Source organism: Aulonocara sp. 'chitande type north' Nkhata Bay, linkage group LG4, assembly GCF_057382095.1.
Source record: "Aulonocara sp. 'chitande type north' Nkhata Bay isolate Kocher_YH1m ecotype deep benthic linkage group LG4, A_spYH_male_GT1.1, whole genome shotgun sequence".
NCBI classification, from domain to species: domain Eukaryota; kingdom Metazoa; phylum Chordata; class Actinopteri; order Cichliformes; family Cichlidae; genus Aulonocara; species Aulonocara sp. 'chitande type north' Nkhata Bay.
In genome coordinates, this window is record NC_141347.1 from 30,945,119 (window position 1) to 30,964,920 (window position 19,802).

Genomic DNA, 19,802 nt, shown 5'->3' on the forward strand with positions numbered 1-19,802 from the left:
TGTGATGTTCATCTGCTTCCCTGGCTGCTGTGGCTGTGGGTGGGGATGGTGTTCGCTCTGTGTTGTAGTGTCCTGATGACACCCAGATGAACAGAATCAATCTTTTGGGATTTACTTACCTGGATGATTGAGCATGCATCAAGACATGTCATTTAAGGGAATGAAACACATGAAAAAAATGTTGAATAACAAAACTGTGATTTCCTCAAATTCTGTTCCACAGCAGGAACCAGGACCTTCAACAGAAAAGGGTGAAGCCAGGAGACTGGGTGTTCCTTAAAGTCATTAAGAGCAGTGAAAATAGTGGAGAGAAGAACCTGGATGTGTCTAAGCCATTGTAAGTCTGCCACACATGTCAACCACAAAGACAACAAATAAAGCTGAGGTAAAGCAACACTTTCAAATGCACTTTAAAACTATCTATGCAATGGAACCTGTACTTGTGCCCTAGTTTATCTGGTTATATCTTTTACTGTGGTTTTAGGCCTAAAGGCAAACACTTTGGCATCAGAAAGTAAACTTTCTCACAAATTCTATAAAGGAGACCTACCCACAGTTGAATGGCACGTGTATATATATATATATATATATATATATATATATATATATATATATATAGACCCCATGGGGGTTCCAAGAGGACTCCCAGATGACTTTAAAGCACATAACCAGATAGCTGCAGGGTTTTAATCCATGTTCTGGTAGCTAACTATTATTAAAATGTTGATTGGATAAATTAACTGTATTACAAACAACAAAGATTCTTGAATTACTTTAGAGTTGCAAATAAGAGACTTTTGGAAGAGCAGAAAGATAATATACTTTAAAGGCATGTTGAAAGTCTTATCTTCAAAAATAATAAAAATAAATAGAAGCTTAGCAAGAGAAAGAACTCTTACTCTTCCCAAAGAGCCTGAAACAAGAAAAGTGGAGAAAATGAGGAGGAAAATCTTGTCCTAAAGGAATTGCTAGACAATATAAACCCTTGTTTTAAGGGGGGGAAAAGACAACATTATTCCAAACTTATTAGACTATAGTGGGCGGGATGCAGATGTTGAATTCATCTATCACAGGGGTGGGGAACGCCAGGCCTCAAGGGCCAGTGTCCTGCAGGTTTTAGATGTGTCCTTGAACACAGCTGATTTAAATGGATAAATGACCTCCTCAACATGTCTTGAAGTTTCCCAGAGGCCTTGTAATGAACTACTCATTACTACTGATTCAGGTGTGTTGACCCAGGGTGATATCTCAAACCTGCAGGACACCGGCCCTCAGGGCCTGGAGTTCCCCCACCCCTGATCTATCAGAATAACTCTGTGACAGGATGTCACATGTTGGATTTGATTAAATATTTGTAGGTTTCACATAAGACCAAACAAAGTCACAGTGTAGGATGATTTGTTTTCCACCTTCAGTAGCAGGTAATTCAATTGCACATCAGCAGATTCTGCTGATCGACGCCATGCAGGACACCACAACATGACACATCAACAGGAGACGAGCATTTTAATAACCTGATCTTCCTTCATAACAATATCATGCACATCAGTTATATCGTTTTACAAAAATTGACATCATGGCATAATTTTACTGGCAGCTAACCCACGCTGGTTTTGTTTTCCAGAATTGTCAAGATGATTTTAGAGTAACATATTCAGGTGGAAATCTAAAAAGAAAATTATAAATAAATAAAAAGGTCCCATTCCCAGAGTTAAAGATGATTATTGTACTTCAGGTTTATGTCTTGCAAAAATGAGCCAACATTCCCTTCTCTAAGCAATCTTGCCAAGAAACATCTGGAACTTATTACATCATCTGTACCTTCAGTTAGGATTTTCTCAAAGACAAAGTTAGTGAGCTAGAAAAGAAGTACAAGAAAACATTTATTTTCCATTAATAATTTGTACACTTTATTTTAAAAAGACACAAGTGCAATAACAGGGAAAATGTCTTATTATATTATTGTTTCTGAACAAAAAAGTGGAGTGTGCCATGTGAGATTTAGAGCAACAAATACTTCCCTAGCAGTCTGTCTAATTAAATATCCAGGCCTAGTGTGTGGTTTCACCTCATTACAGGCTACAACTTGGCATGCCAACGCACTCAGTACACTCTGACAGCGCCTCAGACAGCAGCTCCATTACAGACTACGGGAACCTGGACACCAGTATCTCATAAGGGTGGAAGTACAATACTGTACAATAGAATACAATCAAACTTTCAAAATAAGATCCCACAGGTTTCAAAGTGTCCGTGATGGGGTTGAATTAGGATTGTGATTTCATGCATGAGGTGGGAAGTTGTATTTTCTAAAATATTTGACCAATAATATTTAAGAAATCTACTATCAATTTATTAGACATGCAGTTCTTTAAGGTAATCAAAAATGCACCTCTCTGAGAGAATCATACATTGTCGTGGTCCCTCGGTCCTACCTGGCTGACATATCAGGGTTTGTTTTGTCTCTCTCTAGGCTTCCGTTTCTTTCTCCTCTCTTCTGTCTGTTATTGTTTGTTGTTGTCTGTGCTGTGAGGCAGTACTCATTCGTGTTCCTACCCTTGAGTCTACACACCTGAAGATAATCAACCCCCTCTGGCCTCTGATCTCATCATCAGCCATTACTTAAGGTAGTCATTACTGGATTGTTAGTTAAGCACTGGCTCCTAGCTTGTATTTTGCTCGTGTGTGTTTGCCTCAAAGGATCCGACATTGTCTTCTCCCTCTGCACAGACCTTCCCTGGATTCCCCTTCCTGGACTGTGGTGAGTGTGCCTATTTTGAGAGAGTATTGTACTGGAGAGACAATTGAATGTTTTCGGATGCAGTTTCACCATGGACCCCTGGAGACCCATTTTTCCACCTGCACTGTTATTTATAGCATATTCTGGTGAAAACGCTGTAAATAGAATGCACTAAACTTTAAAATCATAAAACATCAATTATCTGTCTGCATCACTAACAGCTTTAAGCATAAGAAAATTAAGTTGTTGTGAACCCATGCTTTCATTTAGTGTGAAACATGTTTAACAACCATTTAGTAAATACAATAACTGAGGCCTTGGTTATAAATTCCACGTTACTTTCCATGTCCGCAGGTCTGCTGGACTCTACTTGAGTCAGAGTGACTTAACTTCAGGAACAGCTATGAGGGTGTGTGCATGGCATCATGGGCCTGCCAGTTTTTTGTCACTAATTGCACATTCACCCCAGATGGCAAACTTCAGATAAGTATGACGAACAGTTACTCAGCCATGGTGTCTCCAGCTCTCTGCACCAAGGTTTAAGTGACTAAGCTCCCTTAACCTTATAGTTAGAAGAGAAGGTTGTATGTTACTTTTCTCTGGTAGGGTGTCCCTAGGCAAATTAGACAATTTTCATTTCTTCCTATGTTGAATGCATAGCCATCTATCATGAAATCTTCTGTCTATTAGGAAGTATCTCCAATGGTATTAAGTCAAGTGTCTTAGTGCCCTAGTGGTCAGTATATTGATAGGAGTTCCACAGAGATATATTTTAAGAGCTCTATTATTTACCATTTATATAAAGAATAAATATGTCATGTATATCTTTACACTATTTTATATGCCACTTGAGAGCTTTTTCTTTTATCTGGACATTGCAAAACTGTTGTATTCTTTTGCTATATTTCAAATCTACCAAGAAGAGGCCAAGAAATCTATCAAGAAATGGAATGCTCATCATTGCTACAGTAATTACAATCGCTGGTCATAGGACTTTCTAATATTAGCTGTGCTTCTTATTGAAATCTGTATTTAAAAACACAAAACAGGATTATAAAAATAATAAAAGGGAAACAATGCATATAAATATATGTATATATATACACTAACCACAAAAATGCCCAAAAGACAGCAAGTTTTTAAGCACTTGAGATACTAAATCTTCCAACTGAGACATCCAGATAAATCTTTCCCCACCTGGTTAGAGAAGTGAAAGGCGCCACACTTTTTGATATTTATGTATTCATTTGAATTTCATTTTCCTTTTATAACATACTGTTAAAAACAAAATATACAAATGTTCACAATATGTTGCCGTTGCTACAAGAGATGTCAGGTGTGATAATTCACAGCTTTATAATGCAGTGTTATGCTAAGAAACCTTGCATAATACTCCACGTAACTTGGCATGCACCTCACAAAACACGTAACTACACATCAGCGCCAATGTGTAGTTACACCAGAGGATACCCACAAAGGTCTAATGTCTCTTGTGGAGGCAAAAGCAGGACCTTAATGGCAGGAGGCATGTCATTTTAACATCGTGGCTTATTAGGGGCATTTCTGCATGACAAAAATCAATGCTAATACTTTAAAAATACCAGCCTAAAAGGCAACATTCCCACCTACATCAGACACACCTAAATACTGGTACAAATATTGCATAAGAAATTGTTCTGAACAGAGGTTTTCACTCTAAGTGCAAATTTTACAATTACATTTTTACATTTACAATTAACAATGAGATAAAAAGAACTTACACAACTAACATTTTACCAATAAATGTATGTTGCCACTTTGTGGCAGTAAGTTTTTTATCACCGTCTGGTCACTGCAGTGACGAAGCATAACACACATTTGTGTGATTTTATCAGGCACTACACATTCATTACCAGCTGGTACTAAAATACAAAGAGGTTAATAGTTTAAAAAATGTCAAAATAGGCCTTACATTCAGTGTATTCGTTTTCTTTCTAAAAAGCTTTTCAGCACGAACGTCTTCATGTAATGGAGGTATTTCAGAATATAAGGTGAGATCAATCTTTCATGAGGCACTAGACTGAGAGCAACTGCCTTACACAGGCATCAAACTGCATTAAAATCATTCCAGACTCCAAATGGAACATCTGTTTAATAAATAGGGTTAAAGAGGCACTCATCAGTGCAAATGTCTTGGTTGCTGGAAGGTAAGGAAGGTGTCTATGTGGCCATTTTCCATCTTTCCACTAACCAAAAATAATGTCTACATTTTCTTAAACACATATGAAATGAATTGAGTGTCTAACTTCATCCTGAGGCTATAGAGAAGGCACTTAATTCTGCACTTTGCTTCTGTGCTGTTGTCTATCCCTGGGAACTATTTTTCATCTGATTCACAGTCTCCCAGGTGAAGCCTGAGTACCCCTTCAGTGTGCAGCTGCAACAAGCGGTTAAATTCAGCTGGCATTGCATGAAAACTCGCTTTAGCTGGTTTGTCATCATAGTAGTGGTTAGTCAGGGTATAGAGGCCATATGGGTGATTACTAAAGGGCCAGAATCCATACAGATGCACATTTTCACACAATTCCAGGGCCATGCTAACCATAATTAATCCAGTGCTGAGCCGCCTTTCTTTCAGGCCTTCAGAGCTCCAGAATTGAGCCAGACTGTCAAGGTACTGAGGGTTAAAGAAAACAGGTCGAATAGGGCTTTTAAAGTCCTCTATTGTATATGCAACTCGCTGACACACAGCAGTATTTATACCAAAGGAGAAGGCAGGAAGGAGCAGCAGAGAGTTGCCGTACTTGCGAAGACTCTCCACGAATGGAAGGCGGCGTCCCACCAGGGAGCCATACCTGTGCAAAAGAAATAGCTGACTTTGAGCAACAACTCATAAGTAATGTGAGGTGGCAGCAACTTTTTTTCTTGCTTACCTCTGTGTGAAGATGCTTGGATTTGCTGTCACAAGGCTAGTTTTGCTGCCAACATCTTTCTCATATCCATTTTCCAAAGGAGGTAAGTTGCACCTGAACAAACAAAAAAGTAGACACAGGAATGGTTATGTGGAATTTCCACTCTGAATTTGGTCTACATTGGACACTTTTCTCACCTGATAACAAAGTCAGCTGAATCAATCATTTTTCCACAGCTGCTGTCAGACAGGATCCCACCATTCCCAACTACTGAACAAGTGTCCCATTTCTTACTTGAAAAAGGATTCTCCTGGAATAGACAGCGACAAATAAGGCATTATAAAAAAAACATTTACCATTGTTGCTGATGTCAAATGTTGAAGCAAAAAGGATTTATATATAATCTTTCCTCTTCAATTCACACATGTTTTCTGTCAATTTAAACTGATACTGAACTAAATCAGCATTTGTTGCTTTGCTGGTTGAGATGCTACTATATCACCTTAGCTTTTGTGGTTTGGTAGCTTACATATTTTTATATCTCTCATTCTGGATTTGACTTTATTTTTGAAACACTTCATAACAACTGACCGAATTGCAGTCGAAACAGAGTAATTAAAATGTTTAAAAAAAATAAGATAACAAGAACAGAAGAATAAATCAGTACAGGTACAAACAAAGAGCAAGAGGTTAAACACAGATAACAACTCACACTGGGTTAAAAGCCAAGGAGAAAAGCTGTGTTCTTAAATGATTTTTAAAAACAGCAAGAGATGGAGCCTGCCTGGCAGCTCATTCCACATTTTAGGAGGCAAAACTGCAAAGGCTGTGCCTCCTCTGGATTTACAAAATGTCTACGGGACAATCAAAAGCATTTGGTTATCTGATGTAAGAGCGTGAAGGCATGTAAAGGTGAAGCAGCTCAGACAAATAAGAAGGGGCAAGACCATTAAGACACTTAAAAACAAATAAAAGAATTTGAAATGGATGAAATGACTGCATGTCTGTTATTACTATGCAGTTTTTCTGCTTCTCCTTTTTTTATACTGGTGTATACTTTATAGAGCTGGGCGATATATCGAGTTTTTAAAACATATCGATATATTTTTATACGAGATATAAGATGTGACAATATCCTTTATATCGATATAGTCTATGTTACGTTATAATTATAGTTGTGGAGCCGCAAGTTTGCCTCTCTTTCGTCCACTTTTGTCTCTACGCAACGTTACTCCGCCTGGCCTTCACTGAAGACAACTCCCCCTCCTACCCCATCGCTTCACGTGCAGGCAGCGACAAGACGGACACGGCAAATCTCCGTTAACGAGTTACTGCGCATCGCCCCATGCGTGGGGCTGGACGGCGTCAACGTGCTAACGAGCTAACCGCGCTAACGAGCTAACCGCGCTATCCCTAAAATCCTTTCATTCTCTCAAAAGTTGATAGCGCGCCTTATGTATGAATTCTGGTTGTGCTTGGTGGCCGCGAACCGATTTTATGTGGTACACGGCGTTCAGCAATCTGTCAAAAATGTTTGAGTACGACTTTGGTAAGCTACGGAGCTGCACCGCTTGATAGATTGTCGGCGCATTACGGCTACCGAGGAGCTTCGCGGAGTGATACGTACTGTGCATCAACGTAATATTACCGTATTGTGTGTGTATAAGGACCATAAATGGCACCTGTAAGAGACGTGGTTATGAAGCGGATTTCAAACTCCAGGCTATCAGTCACACAGTAAAACTTGGGAACAGAGCAGCTGTGAAATCTGTCTGTCTTTGTTATTACGCTCAGCGTCTTTTAGTTTACATTTTGACTGCACAATTGTGAGCTCTTTGTTTAGCACAAAAACAACCTTGTTTTCTTTTATTTATGGAGCATTATTATTTAATGAATGCTCATAATTTAATTTTGAGTAATTTTTCATGTACATCTGTGCTGTATGTTAATAAAAGTGCCTGTGTGACATCTGGGACACAGCTTTGACTAAGAACTCTTTTTGTTCTTACTTTATGGCTTAAAAAAAATATCGAGATATATATCTTATATCGCCATCCAGCTAAAAAATATCGAGATATGAATTTTGGGTCATATCGCCCAGCCCTAATACTTTATACTTAGTTTGTATCCGTTTGAGGGGGTGTAGCATTTAAGTTCCTGTTTGTAATACTTCTAAAAACATATTTTTAAAAGTGATGGTGCATTACTTACATATGGCTGTGTATGTATTTACATAAGCAAGCCCCAGCCCCTCCCGCCTCTCTCACACACACACACACACACACACAAACAAACAAACAAACAAACAAACAAACAAACAAACAAACAAACAAAAACAAAAAACCCTACCTTTGTAAAAATGCTGAACAGCTCTTTGTTCACCTGTAGAGTCCTCTTCTTTTCCCCATCATAAACGAGCTTCAACCCCACTGGAGTGTTATTCTTGGTAATGATTGCTTTGTCAATGCCATTGCACTTAAGTCTCAGATCAGTTCTGGGGAATATAAAACACTTTGTTGACACAGGCTAGCTATTTACCAGACAAACCGGTTCGCAGTTATTAACTGGGAACAGAAATATTGCTTTTCTCAAAATACAAGCTATCTGGATTGTCATATACGGTAATTTCATATTATGCAGTAAATTAGAAGAATATTTTAGGAAATAACATTAGTTTATTAAAAACATGACAATGGTTGGATCTCGAATAAAAATAAATTTTAATGCCATTATAAGAAATGCATATTAGCCATGTGTCTGAAAGCCTGTGTGACATCTAAGAAAACTGTCAATATTTAAAGTTGATGCTTGTTTAATTTATACTAACAGACATTGCCAATCTAAATGAAACCACTGCTATCGGTCCCTTAACGTAATGCCAAGGAATACCATTTCTTTAATGCTTTTGATTCTCTTCATGTTCATTGACGTGTTCAGTGAAATAGTTCAGTGTGAATAAATAGACAGAGAGAGATGAGACATCAGTACACCCACAGGGCAGGAGAGCATACAACAGGTGAGTGAGGGGAGGAACAAACATTGATCAATATAAAGTTAAACAGGAAAAGGTTAAAAATAAAATAAAAGAGCAGTGTATTACAACACAGTTAGCTTTAGTAATCAGTATAAAAAAATCTTTCTTTCAGCTGTAGGTAACAAATACAACAACAACTCCTGTTAATGTTTTATGCAGCTCGAGCTAATAGAAAGTCTCAGTCACATAGTCTTAAAGAGATATTTACCCACATGGTAAATATCTCAAGTATTCTTTGTTGTGCCTACAGAGATATTATGTCAAAGTCATCGTCCCTCATTGCAGGGCTCCTTTGGTTTAAGCTACTGGCTCACTGACTCCTACATGAGGCTGATGACACCTGATACCTGATAGGCTGATACCTCAATCAAATCTTTGCATAAAAAAATCCTGTTATCGATACACTATTTGAATATATTGTGGTAGGGATCATATTATGCTTGCAGAGCTCATCTGTGACTTTAATTTTATTTTATTTTTAATTAAAAATTTACTCGAGCAGACACACACACTCCTATTTAGTAAACCATTTTACTTTGATCTGTAATTTCTATAGAAAAAAATTGGAAGTGTTTGCAAATTGGTTCTTACCTGAATTTTAAGTATTTCTCCTCCTGCTTCTTCCAGGTTTGATTGTAACGCTCTTGTACCTTGCTAATGATTTCCCTGTGAAACACACAAACACACAGTCAACAGAATCATATCTGCACAGCTGACTTTGCACAGCTCATTTTTGACGATGGCATAAACAAAGAGGTTTCTCAGGGAAATTCTGAGACTGTTATGTTTTCTCTCACTTGCAGCCTTTGCAAATTTCTGAGGGCTTTGCGGCATGTTTCTTTTGAGAAGCTGGTTGGTGAGGCTTCACATGTCTGCAAAAAAACACAAACAAACAACAAAAACAAAGAAAACTGGTCAGATTAAGTAATACAGATCAGGAAAATGCAGAAAAAAGAGATGACATATTATAACAGCATTTCATTGTTGTTGTCAGTTGTTCACACATCCTGGTGTGAACAACTTAGTGATTCAGAGTGACGTATTGTTCCAGTCAGTGTCAAGCACTGTACTTAAAACTTGCTTGTTGTCCTTTTTTTCCAGTTTGTGCAACTAAATAATTATAATACGTAATATAATATAATTATATTACATCATATCACAGCAACTGTTCCTAATTTTTACTCAACTAAACTGATCCGACAACTTAAGTAATTATTTACAAAGGACAGTTGGACTGAATGATATGTTATCCTGGCTGTTATCCTTCCAACCTCCATAAAGATTAAATAATCTTGCATGCAATTGGTGTTCATGACTTAAACACTTCTTCGTGCAAATGATAGCCTCAGTTTCCTGTTCCTAGCTGGCAGCAGTGACAGTGTGTGGTCACCTGCTGCTGTAGCCCACCTGCTTCAAGGTTCAATATGCTGTAAGGAACCTTGGAGTCATTTTTGACCAAGACATGTCCTTCAATGCACATATTAAACAAATATGTAAATATGTAATATGCTTTCTTCCATTTGCACAACATCTCTAAAATTAGAAATATCCTGTCTCACAGTTACGCTGAAAAACTAGTTCGTGCATTTATTACTTCCAGGCTGGACGACTGCAATTCATTATTATCAGGATGTCCTAAAACCTCCCTGAAAAGCCTTCAGTTAATCCAAAATGCTACAGCAAGAGTTACTGACAGGGACTAGAAAGAGAGAGCATATTTCTCCTATATTGGCTTCCCTTCATTGGCTCCCTGTTAAATCCAGAATTGAATTCAAAATCCTGCTCCTCACATACAAGGTCTTAAATAATCAGGCACCATCTTATCTTAATGACATTGTGGTACCATATCACCCCAGTAGAGCACTTCATTCTTGCACTGCAGGCTTACTTGTTGTTCCTAGAGTATTTAAAAGTACACAATATCTCCACTTTCAAGATTAGGCTTAAAACTTTCCTTTTTGCTAAAGCATATAGTTAGGGCTGGACCAGGTGACCCTGAATCCTCCCTTAGTTATGCTGCAATAGGCATAAGCTGTTGGGGGATTCCCATGATGCATTGAGTTTTTCCTTTTCAGTCACCTTTTTCACTCACTATGTGTTAACAGACCTCTCTGCATTGAATCGTACTTGTTATTAATCTCTGGCTCTCTTCCACAGCATGTTTTTATCCTGTTTTCCTTCTCTCACCCCAACCAGTCACAGCAGATGGCCCCGCCCCTCCCTCATCCTGGTTCTGCCGGAGGTTTCTTCCTGTTAAAAGGGAGTTTTTCCTTCCCACTGTCGCCAAAGTGCTTGCTCATAGGGGGTCATATGATTGTTGGGTTTTTCTCTGTATGTATTATTGTAGGGTCTACCTTAAAATATAAAGCGCCTTGAGACGAGTGTTGTTGTGATTTGGCGCTATATAAATAAAATTTAATTTAATTTAATCTTCAGTGTACCCTTTCAAATAAAGATGTCTATAGCAAATACTTCAGCTTCTACACCTCTTTTCAGAAGATAGTTCTGCTTCTGCTTTTTTCAGCAGAAAATTTCCGCTACACAACATTCTCATTGCATTCTCACAGGAAATGCAACTTTTTCTAGTTTTTACTATTACTATTGTTGTTGTTGTTGTTAAATAATGATAAAAAGAAACATTTTATTGCTATTAATAGTAGCTATGTGATATTATATCAAGACTTATGTTTGGATAGGGTTTAAAATATTTAGTTTAATGAATCAAAACTAATTCAGTCCTACCTAAGTGGTAAAACGGAATATACACAATAATGCAACAGCCATCATATACAGCACACCATATCTATGTCAATCTTTGACAGGGGTGCGTTGGTCTAAATAAGGCTTGCTATTCAAATAATAAATAAATAAAGCAATGCATATTTACATTTACAAATTTAGCCACAGTTATAAAACTATAGAATTATCTGTCTTAGATTGCAGAAAATTTGTTTTGCAAGCTGATCGATGAATATCTTTCATTTCATAGAGACTTGGGGGGTATTTCTCAAAGTCTGTCCTGCTTAAGCTCAATGTATGTCTCAGTCCGGGGGTTACGACTGCTGCAGAAGGATCGAACTAGAGTGAAATGAATTAAACTGAGCAATGAATACAAAACTGCATGAATTAGTGTAACTTACAGTTTAAGTGTATCAGCAGAATTCAGCTAAAGGGCCACAGTAACTTTCCTGGGCGAGCCTGGACTCCCGAGGTCCTTAACCCTTACGCTGTCTCACTCAACAGCCTAATATCTAAATGTAGCTTTAATACAAGAATTTTATCATGTCTTTTTCAACACTTAACACCTTTTAATTTTCATATTTCAAAAGGTTATTACATTTTCATATTTCAGATTTGAGGTATATTTCTTCAGCTCCAAAAAGGCTGAATATATTATTTAAATATCTAGGCTACAGGTCCATATGTCCCCAAACCTTGACCCCAAAACGCTGGCAGTCGCATTATTTATCAGAAAACATCATAACAGAAATACTGAAAAAGTCCTTTACTTTTGACACTTTAGCTTCACTTTAAGGAAATGTGCTTAAGTGTGCCTATGGCACACTTATTACTATTTGGCAGATTTATTATTGTTATTATTATTATTACCGTTATTTTATTTTATTCTATTCTGTACAGTTGTGTACTGTATTTATTCTTATTGTATTCTAATTTTTGCTTCATAACTTTTGCACTGTCCACTTCCTGCTGTGACAAAACAAATTTCCAACATGTGGGAATAATAAAGGTTATCTTATCTTATCTTATCTTATTCCGCTTAAAATTTTGATCACGCCCCACAGCTTTGAGACAACCCCCATATTTATTATACCGTTTCATACAGCTCGATAGGGAATGGTGTGCTATGGGCAGAGGTGGAAAGAGTACTCAAAATTTGTACTCAAGTACAAGTACTGTTACACTGGTTAAATTGTACTCAATTACAAGTAAAAGTACTGGTGTTAAAAAAATACTTGAGTAAAAGTACAAAGTACTGTTCTCAAAAACTACTCAGAGTATTAATTACTTTTTAACAGACTGATGTTTTATTCTGTTGTCAATAGCAGGCATTCAACTCGATTCACCAGTATAAATATTTATGTTCAAAGCACATTTTTCAGATGAACAAGGTATAGAAAGGTAACTTGTTTTGTAAATAAATGTAGATATAAAAGGAGGAATTTTGTTTGTTAAAACAATGACAAAAATGTTTCTGAACATGCGTAGAACCATTTAAACTTTTCCCCATACACTGAACAACAGGCAGGTAAGTGTCTTAAAGTCTTAGCATTTCTTTCACACTTTACTTTCTGAACCTTTTGTTCAGTTTCAGCAAGAGCTGGTTTTCTAAATTAACAGAGGCAATCCGACTTCGTTTGGCAGTGAAGAGTAGACCAGCACAGCTAAAAAGTCGTTCACACGCAGCAGAAGCAGGCAGAGCTGTGTTCAGTTTAAGAGAGAGGTTTTTGATGGCTGAGAAGGAGTGCAGCAGCTCCATGGTGTCTGTGGCACAAGCAAGATAACCATCAAGCTCAACTGCACTTTGCAGCCTTCTGGAGATTGGTCTGGAGAAGAATTCATCTTCATCAGATGACTCTCTTTGCTGATCCTCACTCTCATGCTCTGTCGTTTCAAGATGTTGTTTGATGTATGTCAAGGCTGTAATTGCAAGTAGATAACACAATTTTGTTATTTAAATTTCAGTGATTATTCCTGAACACAAATTTAAAATCGGCAAATTCTCAAAAAGGATTGTTTAGTATTCAGGACAGACCATCAATAACTTACAATGTATTAGGTGAAATACTCACTTAAGCATGTGTTCAAATGTAAAAATACACAAAAATGGGATCACATGAATCCTTACCAGCCTCTGTTACATCTGCTCTGTCAGTCCAGGAAGTCTTGAACTTGGGTAAGAGGACTGCAGCTGCAGCCAACTCTGGATCCTCCATCATCGCTCCAAAACGCTTTTGAAGGCCATTTTGCAGGGCTCTGATGAGTGGCACGCATGTCTTGCTTGATGTCTCCAGCCTGCTAAGTTTGGACAGTAGTTGTTGGATTACTGGCAGGAGCCATCCCATAAAGGAAGTGGACTCAGACTGAAGGATGTTTGAAGCTTTCACCAGTGGCTTCATGGTGGTACAGTACTCCCTTAGGAATGCAACTTCTGCAGGACTCAACCTGTAAGACACAACAACAAAACCCACCATGACTATAATAGGGATCTTCTGATTTAATATTAAGAGTCTGCTCACGTTTTTAACCATCCATTAAGGAAAATTCACAAAATTTGAAACCATATTGGTAGGTGTCCAATTTTACTCACATTTTCACCTTGAACTCCTCACAAATGCTCCTGATGGCATCTTCCCCCTTCTCATCAATGATGCGTATTATCCTTTCAATGGCAAGGTAGGTTGAATTCCATCGTGTTGCATTGGGACGAATGATCTGTAGCTCACACTTGTCCTCTACCACTTCATTAGCCAAATGAGATCGGCCAGTTTTGTTCCAAATGGCCTGGCATTTTGCAAAGGTTGCACGGGAGAGCCTCTTGTAGGTTTCATTCATGCTCTCTGCTAGGGCAGCATCAGTTGTTGCCACAAGGTTTAGCAGGTGACATGCACATCGCTGATGAGGCGGAAGTTGATACTCCAAACCAGAGTCTTCATCAAGAATTGCACTTGCCTCATGGTAGTCCCTATGGTCAGTCAGGTCAATAATTTCTGGGTCTGCTTCATCTTCAGCTTCATCTGCATCATTTTGTGCCCCAAACATGTGGAAGGCCTTGACAAAGTTGGATCCACTATCAGTTGTGGTTCTTACAACTTTGCCTCTAATCTTGTATTGGCAATGGATATCATCAAGCGCACCAGCAAGCATGTCAAATGTGTGAGACCCTCTCAATCTTTTGCATGCTAGTGCTGCAGATCTTCTTTCCAGGGACGCTTCCTCTATCCAATGGCATGTGACTCCAAGGTAACTTTTCTGATGAGCTGACCAACAATCAGTAGTGGTAGCAACAAATTTGACTTTATCCAATGCTGCAACCAAAGTCATCTTCATGTGATCAGCAGCTTCACAGATTCTGGCACGGACAGTGGGTCTGGAGATGACTTTGGCTTGAGGTTGTAATGTGGTAACCAATTCTTTGAAAGATGGCTGTTCTACCACTGCAAATGGCTGTAGACCCTCACATATGAAATTGATGACAAGCTTGTCAACAGTTGCTTGTGGAACATGTTTGTTTGCAGCTCTCAACATCAGGTCTGGTAACTTGGCTTGTGTATTTGCTGAGAGCTTGTTTGGTGTGGCTGTGGTCTTTCGCTGTCGAGATGTTGATGCCACAGTGATATTGTACTGCTCAGTCTTCGATGGATGTTTCCTCTGTAGAGATAAATATTATCATACGTCAGGTTCATACATTACTTCATAACATCACTGTGATTAACACTAAAAGAAAACACATTTTTAAAACATTATTCAACTAGACTTGAGCTAATCTTTGATTGTTGAGCATAGTATAAAAGAGTGGTGAATTGGTCAAATTTTGCAGATATATTGCTGTATTTATTCACAAGTGTAAACCAATTCTGAACGATCATTGCAAAAAACATGAATTTCTGTATACATTCTAAGTTCTGTAATATGTATACTATCTGTAAAAAGAGTATCGACCAATGTATCAGTATCTAAATTTTTAACTCCTTTTTATCAGTATCACCCTAAAGTTTTCAGTATTAGTCAGGTCCTAAAAATACTAAGAGAGCAAAATATGTGTATCTAGCAAATCTAATTTAAGAAAAGGGATCACATACACAAAAATGCTGCCCATACAGCTAACAAATAAAACCAATCCACATTATGTTCTTTAAAAAAAGATATCATATTGGGAAACATATAACCCTACTGATTAAGAGCCATGTCACTATGATAGACCTATATCAGGCCAATGATACTGATCAACTGATCCATCAATCGGGCTCTGGTACATGTCAGCTGAGAGCTGGAAGATTAATTTGAGATGCAGCTCAGCACTGTGTTCAAGTTTGTTTGTTTTTTTGTTTGTTTGTTTTTTTAAATAGGCCAGCTGATTGTAGGCCTGTGAGTTTTAAATGACTACAAGTTTAATTTATTGTAATGACGGTGGTTAGCCAAATAATAAGCTAAAACATTCCTACGAATTGTAGCTCAATTATGCATGCACACACGCACATTAGCTAGCTCCGTCTTATTTTAATATCAGGCTAACCAATGGCGGTGACAATATCTTAGCCAAACTAGTAACCTTAACACACATGAAAAATAAGAAAGCAATATCATACACGTATAGTTGTAAAACCTCTTACCTCAATGTGTTTTTTTAGATTAGATGCTGAAGTCTTGTAAGCTGAAATGACTGTAGAGGTCAAACAAAGTTTGCACTGCATCTGGACGCTGTCTCCTTTTCTTCCTCTGTACACGAAAAATTCCTCCAGGTATAGCCACGGGCACGCGTCCTCCGTCTTTTCTACGTCGTTTTCATGGTTGACAGTGTTGTCCTCTGTCTCCATTTTGGCTTCTTTGTCTCCAAATCTTTCGTCTATAAAGTAGTTTATACTCCACCATTTAGCACCTCCAGACACCTGTGCCTGCTGCTGCAGCGGAGTTTATTCTTTGCTTACGTCTTAAATTGGCGCGGTTGCGATTGCACGGCCTTATTGGCTGCAAAAATGCAGACGAAAGGTTTGAATATTAATTCAAATTGTGGGCGTACTCAGTAGTGACTTTTGATTTTATAAGTAGCGAAGTAGATTACATGGTGTAAGTTGTACTCAAGTATGAGTAAAATTACACACTTGAAAAATTACTCGTAAAAGTACAAGTACCCAAAAAATGTACTTAATTACAGTAACGTGAGTATTTGTAATTCGTTACTTCCACCCCTGGCTATGGGAAAGGGCCTGAAAAAAGGTCCCAACCCAGGCCACTTTGAAGGTCCACCGCTCGGCCATACTTTGTCATAGAAACATCATTTAAACTTCTACAGGTCACAAGACTTTGGACTTTTATTGACCAAATCCATGTTGTGAGTCTGGAGAATAATTTGAAAAAAAGGTCTTTCTCTTCCTTTCCCACCCAAACCGTTTGCCCTACATGTATAATTTATACATCAAAACGTAGCTATCGTTGTCTACTTTCATCCAGTGTCTTCCTCACTGAGATCATATTTACGGTTTTCACACAAATGCCATCAAAGCGCAGCCTCCTCCCTCTCTGTCCCCATAGACGGCCATTCTAAACCTGCTCTCAATTTTCGGTTCAAATTTAACATCAGAGCGTGTCTTTACACTGTCACCACGTCAGTATAATACACTCTACAGGCATGGAAATTTATTATGTTGTAGTCTGGAAGTTCCTACCACTCAAAGTGAAAGAATCTTTGTGATCGGACCTACAGTTTTCTCTTGGGAACAATTTGTTTCAGAGTTTAATTCCTGTTTGCCGTTCTCTGTGTTTGACCCCAAATGCAGTGTGTGTGTGTCCCAGCGCCTCCTGCCACTCACACGAGTTACTATAGCAACCAGCCTTAACAGCTATGAACTGATGACTTTTTAAAACTCAACAGTTTTTTCCTCCAACCACATAGATCCTGTCTTCTGACAACTACCTTTGTTAATATGAGCTCAAAACATACTCTGACGAGTAAAATTAAGTGCAAAACCGTCATACCATTGTGAATGTAACCTACAAGCATACTTTAACAGCAAAAATTAAGTGGCAGATCACCCTACCTTTGTTAATAAGCGCTAGAAACACACTCTGACGGGTACAATTAAGTTCCAAGCCATGCTACTTTTGTGAATGTGACCTACAAGCATACTTAAACCGGTAAAATGAAGTGGCAAACCGTCCTGGCTTTATGGATATGAGCTACAAGCATACTCTGATGGCCAAAAGTGGCAAACCGTCAAACCTACTTAAATTTATGCTGGAATTACTCTGTGACAGCAGAAATGTGCATAAACTACTTACGGTAGGACGTTTTGCCAAAGTAGGATGGTTTATCAGAACACCGGCATAGGCACAATTAAAGTTTCTTCAGAAATGTTCGCTTTCTAGTTTCACATCTTTGTTGCTACTTTTATACGGTGAGCACAATCGTTCTTCCACGGCCTCTTTAGTTTTTGCTCTCTAGGCACAAATGTAGTTATGCACTCACTTGCCGTCCGACTTGTACCAGATGAGAGTGGTCATCAGGCTCCCCAGACAGACGAGAGTGATCATGAGAGACAAGAAAGACTTCGAGAGCTGTCCCCTCATACCTCTCCCCTCCTGTTAGTCTTTCCCTTTAGAGGCCCACCTTTGTCTGTCTCTCTCCCTCTCTTCCTCCTTGTCCTGCTTTTACCTTGCGCAACACGCGCTTGTTTTATCTACCCTGTCCCGTTGCCTATGTTCTCATATTTCCAAACTCGGTTTGCACTGCCACGAAGTACTTCACAAGCACACACGCCGGCTCAGTGAAGGCTGTTAATCTTTTTCCTCATGCCTGTCTGCTGTTTTACGCACTCATCACTCCCGCCTCCCTCGCTCACTCTCTTCCTGTCTCATTTGCCTCTGTGGTTCAAATCCCTCCTCGATAAATTAAGCACCAGAAATTCAGTCATTTCTCTCTGTCTAGTATGATTTCTTTTCCGCCAGACTGGTCGAGACAAGTTTGAGCCCCTGTGCGCACTTCTGTTACTCTTGTTTCCTCTCGTTACACTTTGGTGGCAGTCAGCCGAGATGAAACCGATAGAACGTTCCTCCACATCCCTCTTAAATTCTCGCCACTTCTGCTTTGCTCGTCCGTTTCTTTATGTTGTCGCGCACCTTTTTTGTCATTTGCTCACACGATGAAAGTCCGCCATTTCTTCTCAACTACAGCTCTGTTTTAGCCCCATTCTCTCGGGCTTCTGTGTGTACTTTCCCCTCCCTCTGCCCACATTGGCTAAACCCCTCTCCCCTCTGCACTAAAAGCACGTAGTAACATGAGTGCCCTGTACTGAATTAGCTCACAGTTATCTCTTGACTCGACTGGTTCGTGTGTTGGTGAGTGTGTGTGTGTGATAAGAAAAACGTTCAAAATCAATGAGAGTCAGAGGAGGCAGGAGCCTATGATCGCCCCTCCAATCAGAGGGGCTCTTAAAACCTACCAAACTCTTATTAACGCACACAAAAGCTTCTTTGATTCGCGTGTGAAACTTTGCAAGCTTACAGCTGGTCTTTCTCTATGTAACTAACAGCTGGAAAAAATGAGAGAAAGAGGAAGCCATAATTTCTAACTTTTTCTATGTTGCCAATTGTGTGGTGGAAGTGGAATTAAATTCTTGGAGTAAATCATAATGAGGATTATGTTAAACTACATTTATGGGAATTTTTTTTCACAATAAATAACCATAAACAGATGGTTACTCCCACACTAATTCCAGTTGTCAGTGGTAAATTTCTTTCTCTCTCTCTCTCTTTCTTTGCAATAAAGGCATAATTCCTACATGCTATGGGATACCAGTTGTATATCACAGCAACTTCACTTTAAGTTTTTTAAGTTCTTTGGAGTTTTGCATCCATGTTTATTATAAGGCGTTTTCTGTTTGGTTTCAGCTGCACCTCATAGGAGATGATGTCATTTCCACTCAAACACCCCATTAGCTATTTAAGCACATTAAACATTCATAATGTTTTAACAGAGGAGTTTTCCTCAGCCTTATGCAGTCCTGTGCGTGTAAGAAGCCTCAAGTCTCTCTAATGATGGAGGATTGTGTTGTTAACTTTTTATTGTACACCTGTCATGAGTAGTAATGAACAGGGTTGTAGCTGTGAATGTCTATATGTTCCCAAAGCTGCTCTGTTGGATTAAAATCTGATAATTTTGGAGGCCATTTGAGTACAGTGAACTCATTGTCATGTTCGAGAAACCATTTGTGAAACGGCATGTTATCCTACTGAACATATTAGCAGATAATGTACACTGGAACATGGTTAGCACAAACAGGGTGGGGATTTGAGACTTTGCTCAGTTGGAACTAAAGGAGCCAAAGTGTGCCAAGAAAATATCCCTCACATTGATACACCCCGACAGCAGCAGTCTGAACTGTTATACTGTTGATACAAG

At 38.7% G+C, this 19,802-nt stretch overlaps 2 protein-coding genes across 2 annotated transcripts; both read right to left on the reverse strand.

Moving 5' to 3' along the window:
• Positions 1-1,556: 1,556 nt before the first annotated feature.
• On the reverse strand, positions 1,557-18,629 carry LOC147332986 (alpha-2,8-sialyltransferase 8F-like). Its single transcript, XM_086289855.1, has 7 exons — positions 17,871-18,629; positions 9,463-9,537; positions 9,257-9,331; positions 7,981-8,125; positions 5,829-5,941; positions 5,653-5,745; positions 1,557-5,574 (listed from the first exon to the last, which is right to left on the reverse strand). The coding sequence occupies exons 1-7, from the start codon at positions 17,969-17,971 to the stop codon at positions 5,097-5,099; spliced, it is 1,080 nt and encodes a 359-aa protein (XP_086145981.1). The 5' UTR covers positions 17,972-18,629; the 3' UTR covers positions 1,557-5,096.
• On the reverse strand, positions 12,969-17,061 carry LOC147332987 (zinc finger BED domain-containing protein 4-like). The gene is made up of 4 exons (XM_086290440.1): positions 16,018-17,061; positions 13,995-15,055; positions 13,533-13,849; positions 12,969-13,324 (listed from the first exon to the last, which is right to left on the reverse strand). Exons 1-4 carry the CDS (start codon positions 16,219-16,221, stop codon positions 12,969-12,971), a joined length of 1,938 nt encoding a protein of 645 aa, XP_086146566.1. The 5' UTR covers positions 16,222-17,061.
• Positions 18,630-19,802: the final 1,173 nt, after the last annotated feature.

Coding starts and splice junctions, on each gene's coding strand:
- LOC147332986 (XM_086289855.1), bottom strand. CDS start 17,971: ATGAGGGGACAGCTCTCGAAGTCTTTCTTGTCTCTCATGATCACTCTC. Junction 9,332..9,462: donor GAAATTTGCAAAGGCTGCAA/GTGAGAGAAAAC, acceptor TGTGTTTCACAG/GGAAATCATTAGCAAGGTAC. Junction 5,575..5,652: donor CCAAGCATCTTCACACAGAG/GTAAGCAAGAAA, acceptor TCTTTTGCACAG/GTATGGCTCCCTGGTGGGAC.
- LOC147332987 (XM_086290440.1), bottom strand. CDS start 16,221: ATGGAGACAGAGGACAACACTGTCAACCATGAAAACGACGTAGAAAAG. Junction 15,056..16,017: donor ATCTAAAAAAACACATTGAG/GTAAGAGGTTTT, acceptor TTATCTCTACAG/AGGAAACATCCATCGAAGAC. Junction 13,325..13,532: donor AGCAGATGTAACAGAGGCTG/GTAAGGATTCAT, acceptor TTGCAATTACAG/CCTTGACATACATCAAACAA.